The 16,631-nt window shown below is 29.1% G+C and overlaps 1 protein-coding gene across 1 annotated transcript in view; it reads right to left on the bottom strand.

The window, feature by feature from the left end:
- The window catches only part of LOC129958804 (uncharacterized), a 269,909-nt gene that overhangs the window by 196,681 nt on the left and 56,597 nt on the right, over positions 1–16,631 (bottom strand). The window contains exons 20-23 of the mRNA XM_056071493.1: positions 14,939–14,977; positions 9,316–9,406; positions 7,746–7,834; positions 7,293–7,443 (exon numbers count right to left, since the gene is read on the bottom strand). Coding sequence (XP_055927468.1) covers positions 7,293–7,443; positions 7,746–7,834; positions 9,316–9,406; positions 14,939–14,977 — 370 coding nt within the window. The remainder of the gene's footprint in view (positions 1–7,292; positions 7,444–7,745; positions 7,835–9,315; positions 9,407–14,938; positions 14,978–16,631) is intronic.

Raw genomic sequence — 16,631 nt, 5'->3', positions numbered from 1 at the left:
AGAGACGTGTTATCTGTTATCGCTCGTTTGTATGATCCATTAGGTCTCGTTGGTCCTGTTATCACAAAGGCCAAAATTTTCATGCAAAAATTATGGATCCAACAATTGAACTGGGAAGATACTCTCCCTCAGTCAATTCAGGCAGAATGGTCGAATTTTGTGACATCTTTGAAAGTAATTGAAAATCTCAAAGTTCCTAGACATATCTTGACAGAATCTTATGAAAGAACTGTTATAGTAGGTTATGCTGATGCTTCTGAAGCTGCTTTCGGAGCGGTAGTTTACATGAAATCTATTATGGAAGATGGCACAGCTGTCAATAAACTTATTGCCAGTAAATCAAGAGTCGCTCCCATTAAAGTAATTTCGATCCCTCGTTTGGAGTTGTCAGCGTGTCTCCTTCTGTCGCAGTTGATAGAAAGAATTCGTCCTTCTCTTCAGATGCTAATCAGTGAAACAATCTGTTACACAGATTCCACAATTGCACTTGCCTGGATAAAGACACCTCCATATAAATTACAAACTTTTGTTGCTACTCGGGTATCAAAGATACAAACTCTCACAGAAAACTTCCAGTGGAAACATATTTCTTCCCAACTGAATCCTGCTGATGCAATATCTAGAGGTTTGAACCCTCATGAACTCTTAACCAACGACTTATGGTGGTGTGGTCCTGACTATTTACCGGACTCTAAAAATTATTCTAGTGTTGAACTTGATGTGTCTGCAATTTCAGATGAACAATATCTGACTGAACTGAAATCACAGTCAAACATTAGTTTATCTTCTGTAAATAATATTTCATTTCTTGAGGATTTTTTAGCCATAAGTAATGACTATGTAAAATTAATTCGTGTATTTAGTTTTATTTGCAGGTTTTTATTCAATATTAAGAATAAAACAAAAATTACCGGTCCAATCACAAATAGTGAATTGGAAAGAGCAAAAAGGAAATTAATGGAGATTATTCAGGTAAGTGAATTTTATAAAGAGATAAAGGCCCTAAAAAACGGAGTAACTTTGAAGAAGGGTCCTATAAGTCATTTAAATGCCTTTTTAGATGCAGACAATTTGTTAAGAGTAGGTGGTAGATTGGTTCATGCAGATGTTAGTTATAATCATAAACATCAGATAATACTGCCTAAAAAGCACAAAATTACCTCTCTAATTTTCCAGTATTATCACTTAAAGAACTTTCACGCAGGACCTCAATCATTATTACATTTTGTTCGGCAAGAATTTTGGCCCATTGGAGGCAAAAATATCGCAAGAAAGGTTGTGCGCAACTGTATAACTTGTTTTAGGTGCAAACCTACTCCCTTAGACCAATTAATGGGGAATTTACCTCCAGAGCGAGTAAATCCCAACCCTGTATTTTCTAACACAGGTGTAGACTTTTGCGGTCCATTTTTCATAAGGTACAAAAATCAAAGAAAGGGTAATTTACATAAGGTGTATGTAGCTATTTTCGTTTGCCTAGTTACTAAGGCTATACATCTTGAAATAGTTTTTGACTTGACATCACAAGCATTTATTGCTTGATTGAAAAGATTCTTCTCACGTCGAGGGAAATGCTCAACTTTATTTAGTGATAATAGTAAAACCTTTATAGGAGCCAACAAAGAATTGAAAAAACTCGCTTCACTTGTTAATTTTCCTGATGAAAATTTATCCAAGTTTTTGGCAATGGAAAATATCTCCTGGAAATTTCTTCCCCCTCGGGCTCCTAATTTCGGAGGACTCTGGGAGTCTGGAGTTAAGTCCTTCAAGCATCATCTAAAAAGAACTGTTGCTGATGCAAAATTATTTATGAGGAATTTTTAACTGTTATTACTCAAATAGAAGGCATCCTAAACTCAAGACCTATCTCACCTTTATCTTCCGATGCTTCGGATTTAGAACCATTAACTCCAGGTCATTTTTTAATAGGCAGGCCCATAAATTCTATCCCAGAGCCTTCAGTAATAAATGAACTAGACAGTAAATTAACCCGTTGGCAAAGACTGACAAAAATAGTAGAACAAATCTGGAAACGCTGGTCGATTGACTATCTAAATCATTTGCAAGACCGAAAAAAATGGCGATTTTCAAAAAATAATATTAAGGAAAATGATATGGTTATACTAAAGGAGGATAACCTTCCACCTTTTAAATGGTGTCTTGGAAGAATAAGCCAAGTTATTCCCGGACAGGACGGCAAAATTCGTGTTGTAATTGTCAAAACTAAAAATGGTCATTTTAAAAGACCAATATCTAAAATTTGCCTCCTACCCATTCAGACTTGATTTTCTAATCTGTACATAAAATAAAAAAAAAAACTGTATATTATTCTGTACATATTCAAATGTTTATTTTCTATTTTACATATTTAATTGTACATTTATGCTTTATACTTATTTATATTTCTATGTCTTTTTTATATATGTTTTCATGTTTGAACTCGAAAAAAAAATTTTGTTGTATATTGTGGATTATAACTTTGAATCTTGTATTGTAATTTGTGTTGCATAAACACGCAACGCGGGGCGGAATGTTACAGCCTTGTTCGCGCCTTTTGTAAGGAATGTAGCAAACCTACGCTGACTTGGCTTCAGCGATAAAATTATTGTAACCCTGCTGACATGGGGTCAGTTTGAAAAACAGTTTCGTACTGAGGAGTTCGTTGCGGGGTCGTTGCACCTCGATGAAATAAAAAGTTGGCTTTCGAATTGTCGTTTGATTTTTAAAAGAATACAGTCCACTTATTAAAAAATTGAAATGAACCAGCTTAACTTATGGTAAATTCGTACCAGATGCCAAGCAAATGACTCCCCCTTCCCTGATGATGGTAATTATTTGGTAATAAAATGAAGCTTCTGAAAAATACAAAGTTATAGCCCTCTCTTTCAAGGAGATGAACTCTGGGAATTCTTCCCGAGAATTCCATGAAATGCCATATCCTGTTGGAAATCTATTATATATATTTATTTATATATATATATATATATATATGAAGTGGCATGAGCTAGTTGTAATAAATGTAAGTTGTAACACACATGATACATGGTGATTTTCAATCAGAATTTTTGTTAATCATGATTTTTATAATAGGCCCTATCATATTAGCATTGTCAATGGCCACCTGAAACAAGTACTGAAAAGATTTAAGATAAGATAAATCAGTAAAAATGTCCGAAATATACGATGGTGCAAGTTGTAACAAAATCTTGGGGCAATTATAATATATTATAAATAGCAAGATTTATCTTGCGTTTGATTCATGTAGTTAAGATAATATTAATAATATCAAATATGAACAGACACTTTCATATAAGAGATCTCTAAGTGTATAACAAAAGTTCATTATAATAAAAAAATAATTATTAAATTTAAACATTTTCTTAAATATTTTTAACTTGGCCACCTAATAAAGAAGCAATACAAAAAGACTATCACAGCATACTTGATAAGAAATGAAAACAAGAAGAAAGCATTAGAGAAAAAAAGTTAAAAGAAAATAAATCAAAAAGAAAAAACATAAGAAAATAGGCGAACAGCATTTTGAACTAACACTCGGATTCCGGAAAAGAAGGGGAAAAAATAGTTTTGCTTACAGAGATATCTGCAGTAACTCTGACAATATATTATTTTATAGCATATTATGTAAACAAATAATTTAATTTTGAACAGTAGTCAGATGATGGGGATGGTGCCAGATTAGAATGTCCTTTTATTTCTCTTTTGAGATACACCAGGGAATTGAACTATTCAGCCACGACATGTACGCATTGACAGCACCCTAAATGTTGTCTTTAATAAGTTTTTTTTTCTTCATGTCTTAAAGATGGTTTTAGTACAACTCATTGAAGTAGATACACTCTTTGTTTCATAGATTTGATTCTATTTTATGTAAATTTCATAGGTGTGATGTCACTTCCATCAAGAATTGTCTATGAAATCATGACCAATCTGGTTTAGCAACATGTTCTTAACAGTTGTATATAAATAGAATGTAATTTTTTAAGTATAGCAGAAGAAGCATGAAGGGTGATGTTATTTTTATTATGTTTACTTATTTCAAGTGAAATAACTTTTTATGGCAAGTGAAGTAGTTATTTTTACAGTTAATGTGAGCATTCCCTTAATCCTCCTTCCCAACATTAAGCCCTCTTACATGGCGGATTTTTGTGAAATCAGAGCTCAAACCAGGAGTATTTCGACCCTGAGATGAAGACATTACAAACAGCACACTGTGGCCCATAAATTTAATTAAGAAAAATTGACTTAAAATGTTTAATTTCAAAAATAAGGGTACAAAATGTGTGTGACAGGAAGCAGTCTATCACTTACTCGCGCTAATTACAATTCTGATGAGAAATGACTTATGCTGATGGGCTAAAGAATCTTATCCCTATTTTACACTGTACAGAATTTGGTATAATTTATTACCATTATGCCAATAATAATTATCAAATGTGTTAAGTGCCGGCGTCCTGGCATAGGGGTAGCGCGTCTTCCCCGTGATCTGGGCGTCCCGAGTTCGATTCCCGGTTTGGGCATGGTTGTTCTTCTGTTGTTCTATCTGTGAGATGTGTGAATGTGCCCTCCTGTAAAAAGGGGTTGTGCAAGCGAATGAGTGATGCGTGAGTGGCAAAGTCGTACTCTTGGCCCTAGTTGGCGCTGCTATAAAAAATAAGAGACGTTCCCCCTCAGACTTAAATCGCTGTCTTCGGATGGCTTGTCAGTGGCAAGTGCCATAAGAAACAAACAAACAAACAAATGTGTTAAGTACTTTAATTAATAAAAAATGGTAACAAGAAAATAATGTTGAATATTGTTGTATTTATTGTTAGAACTTACCCCATGTCTGTTACAACTTGCCTCATATTCAGGCAAGCTGTCTTAGCCAACAAGTTTTGAAAAAATATTTCTGAAGTTAAAATCATCAGATTTTTTAATGCATTTTCTGAATGATTATTTAAACTATCATAAAAAATTGTTATAATCAAGAAATTGCATATATATTTAGTTTTAAAAAAAGAGCATTTTTCAAAAAAAAAATTGTTACAACTAGCTCTCTCTCTCTCTCTCTCTCTCTCTATATATATATATATATATATATATATATCCGTGTTCAAATAAATGCATCTCTCTAAAGTTTTTTTAAATGTGTGAATTGGTGTACTGTAAAAGCCTGAGTGCTATTACTATTGTTTAATTAAGAATTAGCTGCAAGCGTATGTTGTTAATTTTTGTAATGAGTAATTATTTGAATATTGGGCTATTTACTGTATTTTTGTTACATGTGTTGGCAATTGATGTTCAATTTCATGTTAAAGGTGATTGATGTTTTGAAATATTCATGGAATAAAGTATTGTTTTCAATTATTTAGCTTGTTACCTCTCAACTTGGGGACATCTCTAATATGAGAATGAGAAACTTCTAGCATCGTGTTTGTTTCTTGACACCCTGATAAGTACAAAAATAATGTGAGGTTGGCTACCCCCTACTAATGAAGGTACGTGCCTCTTTCGGGAGGTTTGTACTGCAGATGGTGAGGGCCCTTAGGACTTAACCATAGTTCTTGCCAATGTTATTGTAGCATTCTAGCCATTCAAACGCATCCGTGTGGCTCAGGGCAGGTCAGAAAAGTCATTTCCGACTATCCAGCTTGTTGGACTTCATTACCTCACCATAACCTTCCCAATTCAGAAAATACTATTAACAACATAAATGAATAGTCTATTCCTTACAGAAAAGGTGAGGGCTAGACAGAATCAGTTTTAGTCAATTTAAATATGTACAATGCATGCTTATGATTATTACAGACATTAACAATTTCTCATTGCTGGGAAAGCATATCATGGAAGCTCCATCATAATAACCAGAGGATCAAAAATACTATTGATGTGAAGTTATTGTCAAAATTACATTCCTATGTTAATTTATACAACCAGCATATTATCCTGATATTGACTTTTGTGGCCTATTTCTTGGATAAAGAATTTGCTTAAAAAGCAACAATTCTCAATTCTGGAAAAAATGCAACAAGTAGCAATAGTTGGAGGTAGTGGCAAAAGGGGGAGTTTTAATCTGTATTTAAGTCTTAATATGAACAATGCCAAAAATGCATAATTGCAGAAATAAACAAATCTACTTGAATTCTTTCTTCCATAATAAGATAAATACCAGAACTTTTAGAATGCAATAGTATAATAGTTTTAATTTTATCTGGCATGATTAAAAAGTATTCACAGCACATCATATGCCTATTACATAGAATTAATCAGTACTGTTTATGCATGTTATGGTTGAAAGTTTACATAAAAATTCATTATAATATCAAAAATGTTTGTTAATGAAGTTTTTATCACTAAGTGTAAAGAGCATTATATGCTGTAAATATTGATTAATTAATAACCAGTAAAATGGTTTCCCATAACTTCATAAAATACATTTATTCAATTTAACTTTCTAAAAAGATAAATAAAAATTTAAAGTTATATTTCAGCATCAAATTTGCCTTTTGGTAAATTATAAATTATCAGCATGCACAAAAGTGAAAAATCAAACTTCTAGTAAAATTATAAAGTATAATTATAATTTAATTTATAAACAATTTCTTTACAGTCAATAAGAATTTCGATGATAGAAACATGGCTGCCAAGAACTCCCAATGATATAAATGTACACTTAAGCATTTCCTTTCTCCTATTTGAAATTATCTTCATTATTCTTTAATTCCAGCTGTTTTGGATTTCGAAAGAACTAGATTTAAATGAGTACACAATTTAAAAGGGTTAATTAGGAAAAATTATTTATTATTCATCATGCATCTTCCCGAGTATGCATTTTTTTTTTTTCAAACAACTGGACCTTTTTCTACTGATTGCCAAATGGCAAAGTATCATAATTTCATGAAAAAATAAAAGCAGGCTTTTGCAAACAACTAGAATAAAAATGAAAAAAAAAACTTTGTGTTATGTTGAGTACATGTTTTCCTAAATTCAAATGTAAGTATGCAATACATTTAATTTTGTTATTAGTAACTTAATAAATGATTAGTTGGTCTTAATGATTCTTGATTCCTTTGAGTACAAATAAAATCAAATTGTATACTTACATATATATACACATTTGAACATTTTTTTTAAGATGACAGAGGAGTTAAAAGTAAGCAAAGAGCCATAAATTATGTCTCGTAAGACATGCAAATGTTTTTACAAGAGAAAGATTTTGAGAAAATATTTGCTAGCATTTGTTTTTAAAATTACATAATAAAAAATATTTAATGGCTTAAAACCATACTTACTTTCAATGATTGATAAATAGCTGGAATATAAAAAATCAAAATCAGATGTGACAGGTAGGAGCATTTGATCAATCACGTTCAAGAAATTACAGGGATCTTTTGCAGTTGGTAACAGTTCCAAACACTTTTTAACTATACGCAAAAGGAAAACCTGTCAAAATACCAAATCATAAAATTAATATTTTCAAAAAGTTCGTGACTTATAAATTTCTCAACAATAAACATTTTCAGAAACCAATTTATATTTCCAATAACTTCACAACTATAAAAATTATTTTTTTTTTTTTTTAATGAGACTTGAAAAAAATTTACAGAAGAGTCAATTATAAAATTCTTCTTGTTATCCCAATCCTAAAAAAGTCCTTTTAAGAGTCTTATAATTTAATTTTGAAAAAAATAATTACAATTCCTAGTTTTCTTTTATATTAATGAGAAGAAAAAAAAAAGGTTTACTTCAAGTATTTCTTTCAATTCAAATTGCGTAATGGCAGACACAACATCATGTAGTACAATAAATAAGACAGGGCTCTTCTCCTTATCATCTAAAAAGTACATATACAGAAAATTTTAGATAAAAAAATTAATACATTTCAAAGTACAATATGATATTAGCTGTTAAAGACTATTTATGAAATACTTTTTCACAAATTTTTAAAATTAAAAAATAAAATTTACAACATTTATAAAATATATAATTAAATTAAAAAAGACTATTAAATAAAAATGTAACTTTAACTACTTACCTGAAAAAATATTTAAAATTAAATAAACACACACACATATATATATATATATATATATATAAACACTACGTACGTGGCACAGAAATCGAGCGTATTATTAACTGTCGAATGACAGCAGTCAAATACAAAACAAAACATCATACGAATTTCAACCTCATTAAACATTCTTGCAGCTGTAATGAATCAAATGCTTTGCTCAGCTAATTAAAGGAGCTGAAAAATATTATCAGAAGAGTTCTGAAGATAATAAGCCATATCACCAAAAAAGACATTCAGTCAGAGGAAAGAAGATATAATAGAAATCAAGAAATAAACTTCAAACAAAAAGTTCCATCAAATGCAAAAATAGACTTAACCATTGCCACATAAGTAATAGTGATAAGACTTAAGATTAATTTATGGTTTCTCGCCAAGCATATCAAAATCCTGCCAATTGTACAAAAACTCTCTAAAAGTCTGCAATTCTGGGTGTATACCAGAAATGTTAACAAAAGGTCTTTAAAGTTGCAATAAAAAATTGTCATGATTACATCTGGTGAGAAATTGCTCCAAAACTTTTCAATTTTCGTGCCATATATTAATCTTAAGTCTAGCCATAATCATTATGACTTACCTATGGAAATGGATATTATCTGCCAAATTTGCTCCAAATTATCTTATAAAAAAAAAGCTTTTTGTATAGTCTTAAGATACAAAAAGAGACCATTTTATTGATACAAGTTTCATTTTCGAAAAACTTTTCATTTAATTTCAAATAATATTTTTAATTCAATTTGATACAGTATCTGAAACAATGTTTTTAAATGCTATGATTGAATTCAAACTCTCTATCAAAACATTTAAACATTTGTTTTTGTCAATCGTTAAATCCATAAAAGAACTTTTATTCCTGCTTTTATTTCGTAAAATATGCTACACTTTGTCAATAGTAGATAATTATTTTAAATGAATTCATGCGTTTTAGTTGTATCAAATTATAAGGGAAATTTTTTTAAAAAAAGAAACGCATCACATATCAATAATTTAACTATCTAAAAAATCAATAATTTAGGCGAACAAACTGGTCGCCAAAAGCAGCTAGGAAGATTTAACATTTTTTTTTTTTTTTTTTTTTTCCTGAATGGTAATTTATAGAAAATACTATTTTACAAAAAATATTTCCAATCTTCGGAAATCGCATTCATTATATTTTCCTTGAGATGCAAGAAATTTTTCAATAATCTAGAGAAATGAAAAATGATTCATATATAACGAATGCTAAAATTATTAGAAATTCTTACCAAATTTTTCCAACTGCTGTAGAACAAAATTTAAAAATACTTCAACGAACCATCTTGATGAAGAAGGATTTAACAAAAGGGACAAAAAGTCCTGAAATAATAATGATAATAAAATTCTGTACATCAGAAAAAGTGATTTAAGCATAGGAATATTAATAATTTTAATAAAAAAAGTTTCGATTCAACATCAATGATGATTCTTTTGAAATGACAGGCACTCTTTGTATGTTATCTTTTGGCATGACTATTATAGAAAGTGCAAGTTTTCCCATATTAATTAGGCTTATTATCTTCTTACAAAGACAAATCTTTATTGATTTTAATTTGTTGAAAGTGTTCTATAGTAATTGGCAATGTAAAAAAAAAATTAACATAGTTAATGCATTTAGAAATAATTCATTATAATTATTCCGAAATAATTCATGATAATTCGAATTCAAATCCGTAACAAACCAATTTCCTGGATTTTCATTTACATCTTTGTTATAAAACTTTACAAAGTTTTTGGAAAAATTTTCTTATTCTTGTTTTTCTAAATTAATGGCTGAAATTATTAATTTAAAAAATCATGAATTGATTTAAATATTTTTAAATCTATCTTCTATCTGTGCAATAATAGTATTAAAAAATAACATCTTAATTCTTCTACCGGGTTTTCTATTACTTCATCTTCTATTTCGGAATATAATCTTTTTTCCTTTTTCAGGCAAATGTTCTGAAATATTCAAATTACGTGCAATCAGCTTTAAACATTCTTAATTTTATATTCTGCACGCAAATTTGTCATTAAATTTCAGATTTCAGTTTTAATTTTATTGATTACATTAAATTAAATCCATTAAGAATAATTGTTTTTGCTGAAAATAATTTATTGATAGTATTAATTTTGGATAATATTACTAACCATACTGTTAAACAAAATAAATAACACTTCTTGTACTGAATTCAATACACTTTTAGCTTCAGATGCTGCTGTATTATAGTTACTTGCATCAATAAATTCTTCTAGGGTATTGCAAGTTTGTTCAAGCTAGGTGTTCACTGCTTTAACGGAATCTATTTTGACTTTCCAATGAGTGTTTCAGTAAAAGTAATGTTTTTGCAGAATTTTCCATCTTTTTGTAAATGCAGAAAACAAGAAATATAAATGTTGCAGAATCCAAACAAAATTACAATATATATTGCTGGAAGCGACATCACAAATTAATAAACTAAAAGAGTGCGATAGGCAAGGCACATAAATTGCACGAGGGTTTAGAGCAATTATTCTGGATTGTACACATTTCTATTTCCTTTTCCTGTTGCTACCATTGTCGTATGCCGCCCTTACAATTCATAATATCTAAATCAAGCTCATTTAATATTTTCAATAGTTTTTGTAGTCCTTCTGCAGTCACATCAGTTATTTCAATAAGCCCTATAAATGACACATTTATAGTTAATCTTTTTCATCAAAATTTGCTGGCCTAATAATGACTGAAGTTTGTTCCTTATGGGAAATATTAAGAGTGCAAATCCATTTCGATACTACAGTATTATTGCATTTGATTTTCTTAAAGACTTATTTCCCGACGCATAAAGAACTTGTTCTTGTGATCTATCCATTAAATGATGTGCAATTTTATTATTCGAATTTTTATTCTTACATGATCAATTACTTAATAATTCGATTAAACTTTAAAAATTTCTATTATTAGGGGTTCCTATTATTTCATGGGCTCCTCAAAGTAGAAGATTAATACATGCAAAAAATAGAATCACATCTACAATTCTTTAAATCAGTAATTTAAATCGTTCCGTTTCCTTATTTATAATAACTTGATTTGTTTTATCAATAGTCGATCTTAATTTTAGTCGTTTTAATAATTAATTCCAAACAATGAACAAATTAAAGTGACAAATAGCTCATGACATTTTATTACATTTCGTAGCTATCTCCAAGTATTATAGCTACCTATAAATATTGTAGATTGTTCATTTCTTTTGGAAAATAGTATACAACAAAAGCTAATACTGACAAGGGGTAAGCACGGGGTTGAAATCTGAGATCGGGATGTGATTTGGTATGATAGTATACATTTAGAATGTTCATTCATGAAAATATTAAAACGCAATGGCCAGTCAATTTCGAGAAAATGGTCCTCAAACTTTTGGTAAAGCTTATATACTGATAACTTGACTCCCGTCCCGATGATCCCGATGGCATGGTTGTCTAGGTAACCGTCTCATACGCAGAAGGTCAGGGTTCTAACCTGGCTAGGAATTTTTTTTAATAACTTTTATTCAATTAAAAATTTACACTCTTAATTAATATGTTTTAATTTTTTTCATATAAAATAAATATTTATTATCGAAATACAAAATAATAAAAGAAAAATTTTAAAAGAAAAAATTATAAAAACAGATGCCTTTTTTAAACAAAATAAAATTATTTAAATTTAATAAACTATTTACAGATCGTTTTAATTAATATGCTACTTATTTTTATGCAAGGATAAATGTTTATTCTTTTAATACTTAAATTATAATTTAATATTTACAGGAAAAATAATTAAAAACGTAACATTAATGGTTACAGATAATTTAACTTGCTTGCATCATTTTCAAACAATTAATTTTCACAAATTCTTGGATTTTAATAATAATAAATTATCAATTCTAACTCAACGAAGCTGTATTTATATCAAAAATTGAAGGAAGCAGCTGATATTTTTAAAATATGTAAGCAAACATTAATAGGTGTTAATTTAGTGAATGCGTTGGCAGATGGTTCAAAGCATACTAAGCATATACAAAATTCTTATTTAATCGAACATGATCAATTAATTCTTGCGAAATGGTGTAAAAATTCAATCAATTTTTAATAAGATGATAAAGTATGCATGATTCGCTGTCCAACTTTCTGATGAAAGAGAAATATTTTTAAATGCAAATGAAGTTTATTTTCCCATAGATCTCTCAAAGAAACCTTGCTGTTGTGGACAATCATCATTTATCAGTTGTGCAAGATGTCGAAATATATTTTGTTTCCAATGTTTTTACTATAGTTATCATTCTGGTTCTTGTATATAATCGAAAGTAAATGCATATAAGATAATTTTTTTTAAATATTGAATTCTTTTTTTACGATGTGAGTATTTATAATTAATAATTATTACCATTTGTTATATTTATTACTATTTTTTTAAATATTAAATTACAATTTAAGTATTAAAATAATAAAGATTTATACTTGCATAAAAATAAGTAGCATATTAATTAACACTACCTGTAAATAGTTAATTAAATTTGAATAATTTTATTTGGTTTAAAAAATGCATCTGTATTGATATTTTTTTTCTTTTAAAATTTTTTATTTTATTATTTTTTATTTCCATAATAAATATTTACTTTGGATGAAAAAAATTAAAACATATTAATTAAGAGTGTTTGTAAATTTTTAATTGAATAAAAGTTATTAAAAAAAAAGAAAAAAAATTCCTTAGCCAGGTTCGAACCCTGACCTTCCGCATACGAGACAGTTGCCTAGACAACCATGCCATCGGGACGGAAGTCAAGTTATCAGTATATAAGCTTTACCAAAAATTTGAGGACCATTTTCTCGAAAGCCATTCCGTTTTAATATTTTCAGGAATGAACATTCTAAATGTATACTATCATTATACCGAATCTCATCCCGATCTCAGATTTCAACCACGTGCCCACCCTTTGTCAGTCTTGAGTTTTTAAATGCATTAACCAGTTGTGAAGCAGGGTTTCACCATTTGGTATTTTTCTTAAAGTAGTATGTAGTGGAACATTATATACTTTCAGTATCCTTTGCAAAACCTCCTTTGTGTTGTACAGGTTCAGTTTAAGCATAACATTCTAAACTTATCAGTTATAATATTTTTCCACAAATCTGGATTTCTTACATTCACTTGATCATATTTATTATCGTCGTTTTCATAGCTATTTTCTAATTCAATCATATTTTCATAAACATACTATTCTTCAATGAATTTCACAGCTTCTATATTTGCATTAAAAGACTATGTAATTTATGTGGAACTTTCTTCTCAACTGGAAGCAATTTCATTACCAGAGTTATTTTGTAGACAAGAAAACACATATACTTGTGATTTCTAGAAATTTAATCTTGAAATTTAATCTTCCTTTTTCTTTTCTGATAATTTTCTTTTTTGACACCTAGGAGGATAATTCCTTGCCATGTACATGAATAGATCAAACAATATTAAACATTTTATATCACGAATTATCAAAATACTACATGCAATCTACCCTAGTAGGTGAAATAAATGACAGTAAATCTACTTACTTTATGTTTATATTATGTTGTACACTTGCACTAGATTGTAATATATCTATGAATTTCATACATTTCCAAACCCGTTGATTTTTTAGTTAAATGACATCCTCTCTTCTTTCTGTTACGCGATTACTGTTCAGAATATTATTTTAGATCCTGATCATATTGCCTCCCCCCCTCAATCATGGGAACCTGGTGCATAACATCTGCCGCATTGTCCAGATGGCTGCCCCTGTTTGTTTAGGACAAATCATACAAAGCAAAACAATCTTGTTAAACATAGCTGTTCTTTTTTTTCTTCCCCACCCTCTTTGCATCAGACAATGATATAAATGCAGTTTACATTTTATTAAGTGCGTATTTGGAAAATCTAAGTGTTATAAGTAATGAGTGAGTTTTTAGTGAAATAATATTGTCCTTATTCACAATTCTTATATTTCACCTGTATCTGATCATCATTAAAGGTCTTCATGGAACTAATTTTCTGCTTTCTAAAATTTCAAATTAAATATTGGATATAACAGAATAGCTATTATTAAAGTTTTGCTGAAAACACATTTTCTTCAAATATATTAATCATTACCAAGCATTTAAGAATTATAATCCATGTCATTTAACTGGGTGCAAATTATGCAGATTTACCAACTGTGTCAACTAGAGTTAAATATAAATATTGAAATTTCTTTTGATGAATGCCTATTTAGGAGCAATCAACTAATGTTACTGCACAATAAAAGCTTTGTTGTTGTCAATGGATGATAATTATTCAAAAAAAAAAGTTTAGTAAAAATTCAACACAGCAAAAATAATGTTCAATTATCTATTTATATATAAATTAGAAGTATAAATAAATTAAAAGCTGTTAATTGCTTTAATTAAGAATTGATGTTTATTAAATGTTATGTTTAATGGTTAATGTTCTAATAAACCATTAAACATAGAAAATCATAATGAAAAAAATTATATTTGGCTTTTATTTATTTATTTGAATTATATAAAATTTAAATTAGTATTACCTACTTGCCAATGGCAGAAAAAATAACAAGCAACCACTTATGAGAAATATGAAAAATTATAATTCATGCTTAAGTATAAATGAATAATATTACAATTTAACATTAAACACAAATTTTTAAAAAATTATATTATTCTTCAGTATGTGGCAATTTAAAATTCTGAAGAGTCCTTTCACTTAAAAATAGCACTGACTAGGAAATAAAAAATCTGAAATGAAATTTCAAAAACAGTATAACCACTGAAAATAAAGAACATATATTTTACAAAAAGTATCAACATTGTATGAAATAATATTACCTTAAACGATGGATCCTGTCTCAGTACATCAAGCAAAACCTGTAATTAAAAACAATTAGAACCACCATATTTCAGACATGGTTCCAGATATTCAAAATAGTGCAAAGAAATAATGTGCCACAACTTATTTATTCATTTTTTTATGAAAGAAACCAACGGGAGTGGTCACACCAAAAATTTCTCACATACTCTCTAATAAACTTGTCATGCCACAGAACAGCTTACAGGGCAATGGCGAAAAATTAACTTTTGGCGAGAATTTATCATTTTTACAGAACTGATAGTGCCATCCTTGGCAAGTTATTCTGCAGTTAATCCCTGGCATGCATTAATAGTATCCAAAAATCGAAAGTTGTGTTTTAGACACGCTTTGCACAATCAATTGAAAAAAATTGACACAAAATTGCACTTGTAATCACAAAATCCCATACCAAATTTGATATATTTAAGTCACTGTGTTTTTGAATTTTAGCGTTTACTTGTTTCTGAAAGTACAAACTGACAGACAATCAACCTGTACATGGATATGGCTCAGAATCAGATGGGTGTTTACACTGCAGATGTTAAATCTGTATACTGAATTTTATCTATCTAAATCTTTTCATTTTGTAATTAACTTATATTTGAACAGCTGAACTTCCAATGATTAGATTTTACTCAAAATCTTTAATGAATCTGCAAATTTGGTGTATAACAAATTTCAACCATCTGCCTCAAAGCGTTTTTGAGTTATCTTTGTCAGAGACAGATGAAAAATTTCCAAAAATGTGTTGTTTGAGCTCAGGGAGGTCTGAAACATGGAGTTTGAATCTTTTGATGATGAATATACATACTTTGTATATAAGAAGGTGAGAAAAGGAGGGGTGGGGTGGGGAATCCCATAAGAAATTATCCTACTTTAAGAGTAGTGATTACATAAGTTAGAAAAATGTATCATGTGAATATATGTCACCATTAAACTCATCAAATAATATTTATTTTTTTAATGTATGCTTAAGTTACAAGATGTGTTGCTATTTGGCTAGCCAGTAGCATCATTATTAAATTCGTTTTTTTTTTTTTTTTTTTTTTATTGTTGAAAGCTAAAGAAAGATTCTTTTAAAATATGTATAATTTACAAGATAAATAAAAATGTAAAGCTACAGTACTGTAAAATTTAGACAACGGATGAACCGCACATTGACATTTTTCATTGTCTTATGTCATGGGTCTGTCTCCATTGGAAAGGCTCATGAACACAATTAACAGAGCATATGAAAGAAAATTAAAATAATACAATTTTAATATTTGAGCAATTAAGACAATTATGGACATGATCATATCTATCTAAGGAATTTGACTGAATCCATAGATTATAATGTTTGCTAATAATATTTCTAGTAATAGTAAAGATGAAGACTTTGTGTGTCTTGATGCTCTGCAGGCTAAACTAACTAACAACCATAAAATTTGGCACATATATACCTTGGAGAGTGAGAGCATGCACCTCGGTACAATTTTGTTTTCACAGTTTTTAATCAATCTACTAATAAAAAAAAGCTAAGTTGAATTACGGCATTTTACAACAATAACTACTGCAACTATTATAGCATTAAAAAACTTTACACCATTATAAAAAGTTTATCTTTTTTAATATAGTAATTATGGTTGGGTAAATTTTCCCAATTTTTTGTAGCAATTTTTAAAAAATAGT

This window comes from Argiope bruennichi, chromosome X1 (assembly GCF_947563725.1).
Source record: "Argiope bruennichi chromosome X1, qqArgBrue1.1, whole genome shotgun sequence".
In the NCBI taxonomy this organism is placed as follows: Eukaryota; Metazoa; Arthropoda; class Arachnida; order Araneae; family Araneidae; genus Argiope; species Argiope bruennichi.
This window is presented reverse-complemented; position numbering and strand designations above follow the sequence as displayed.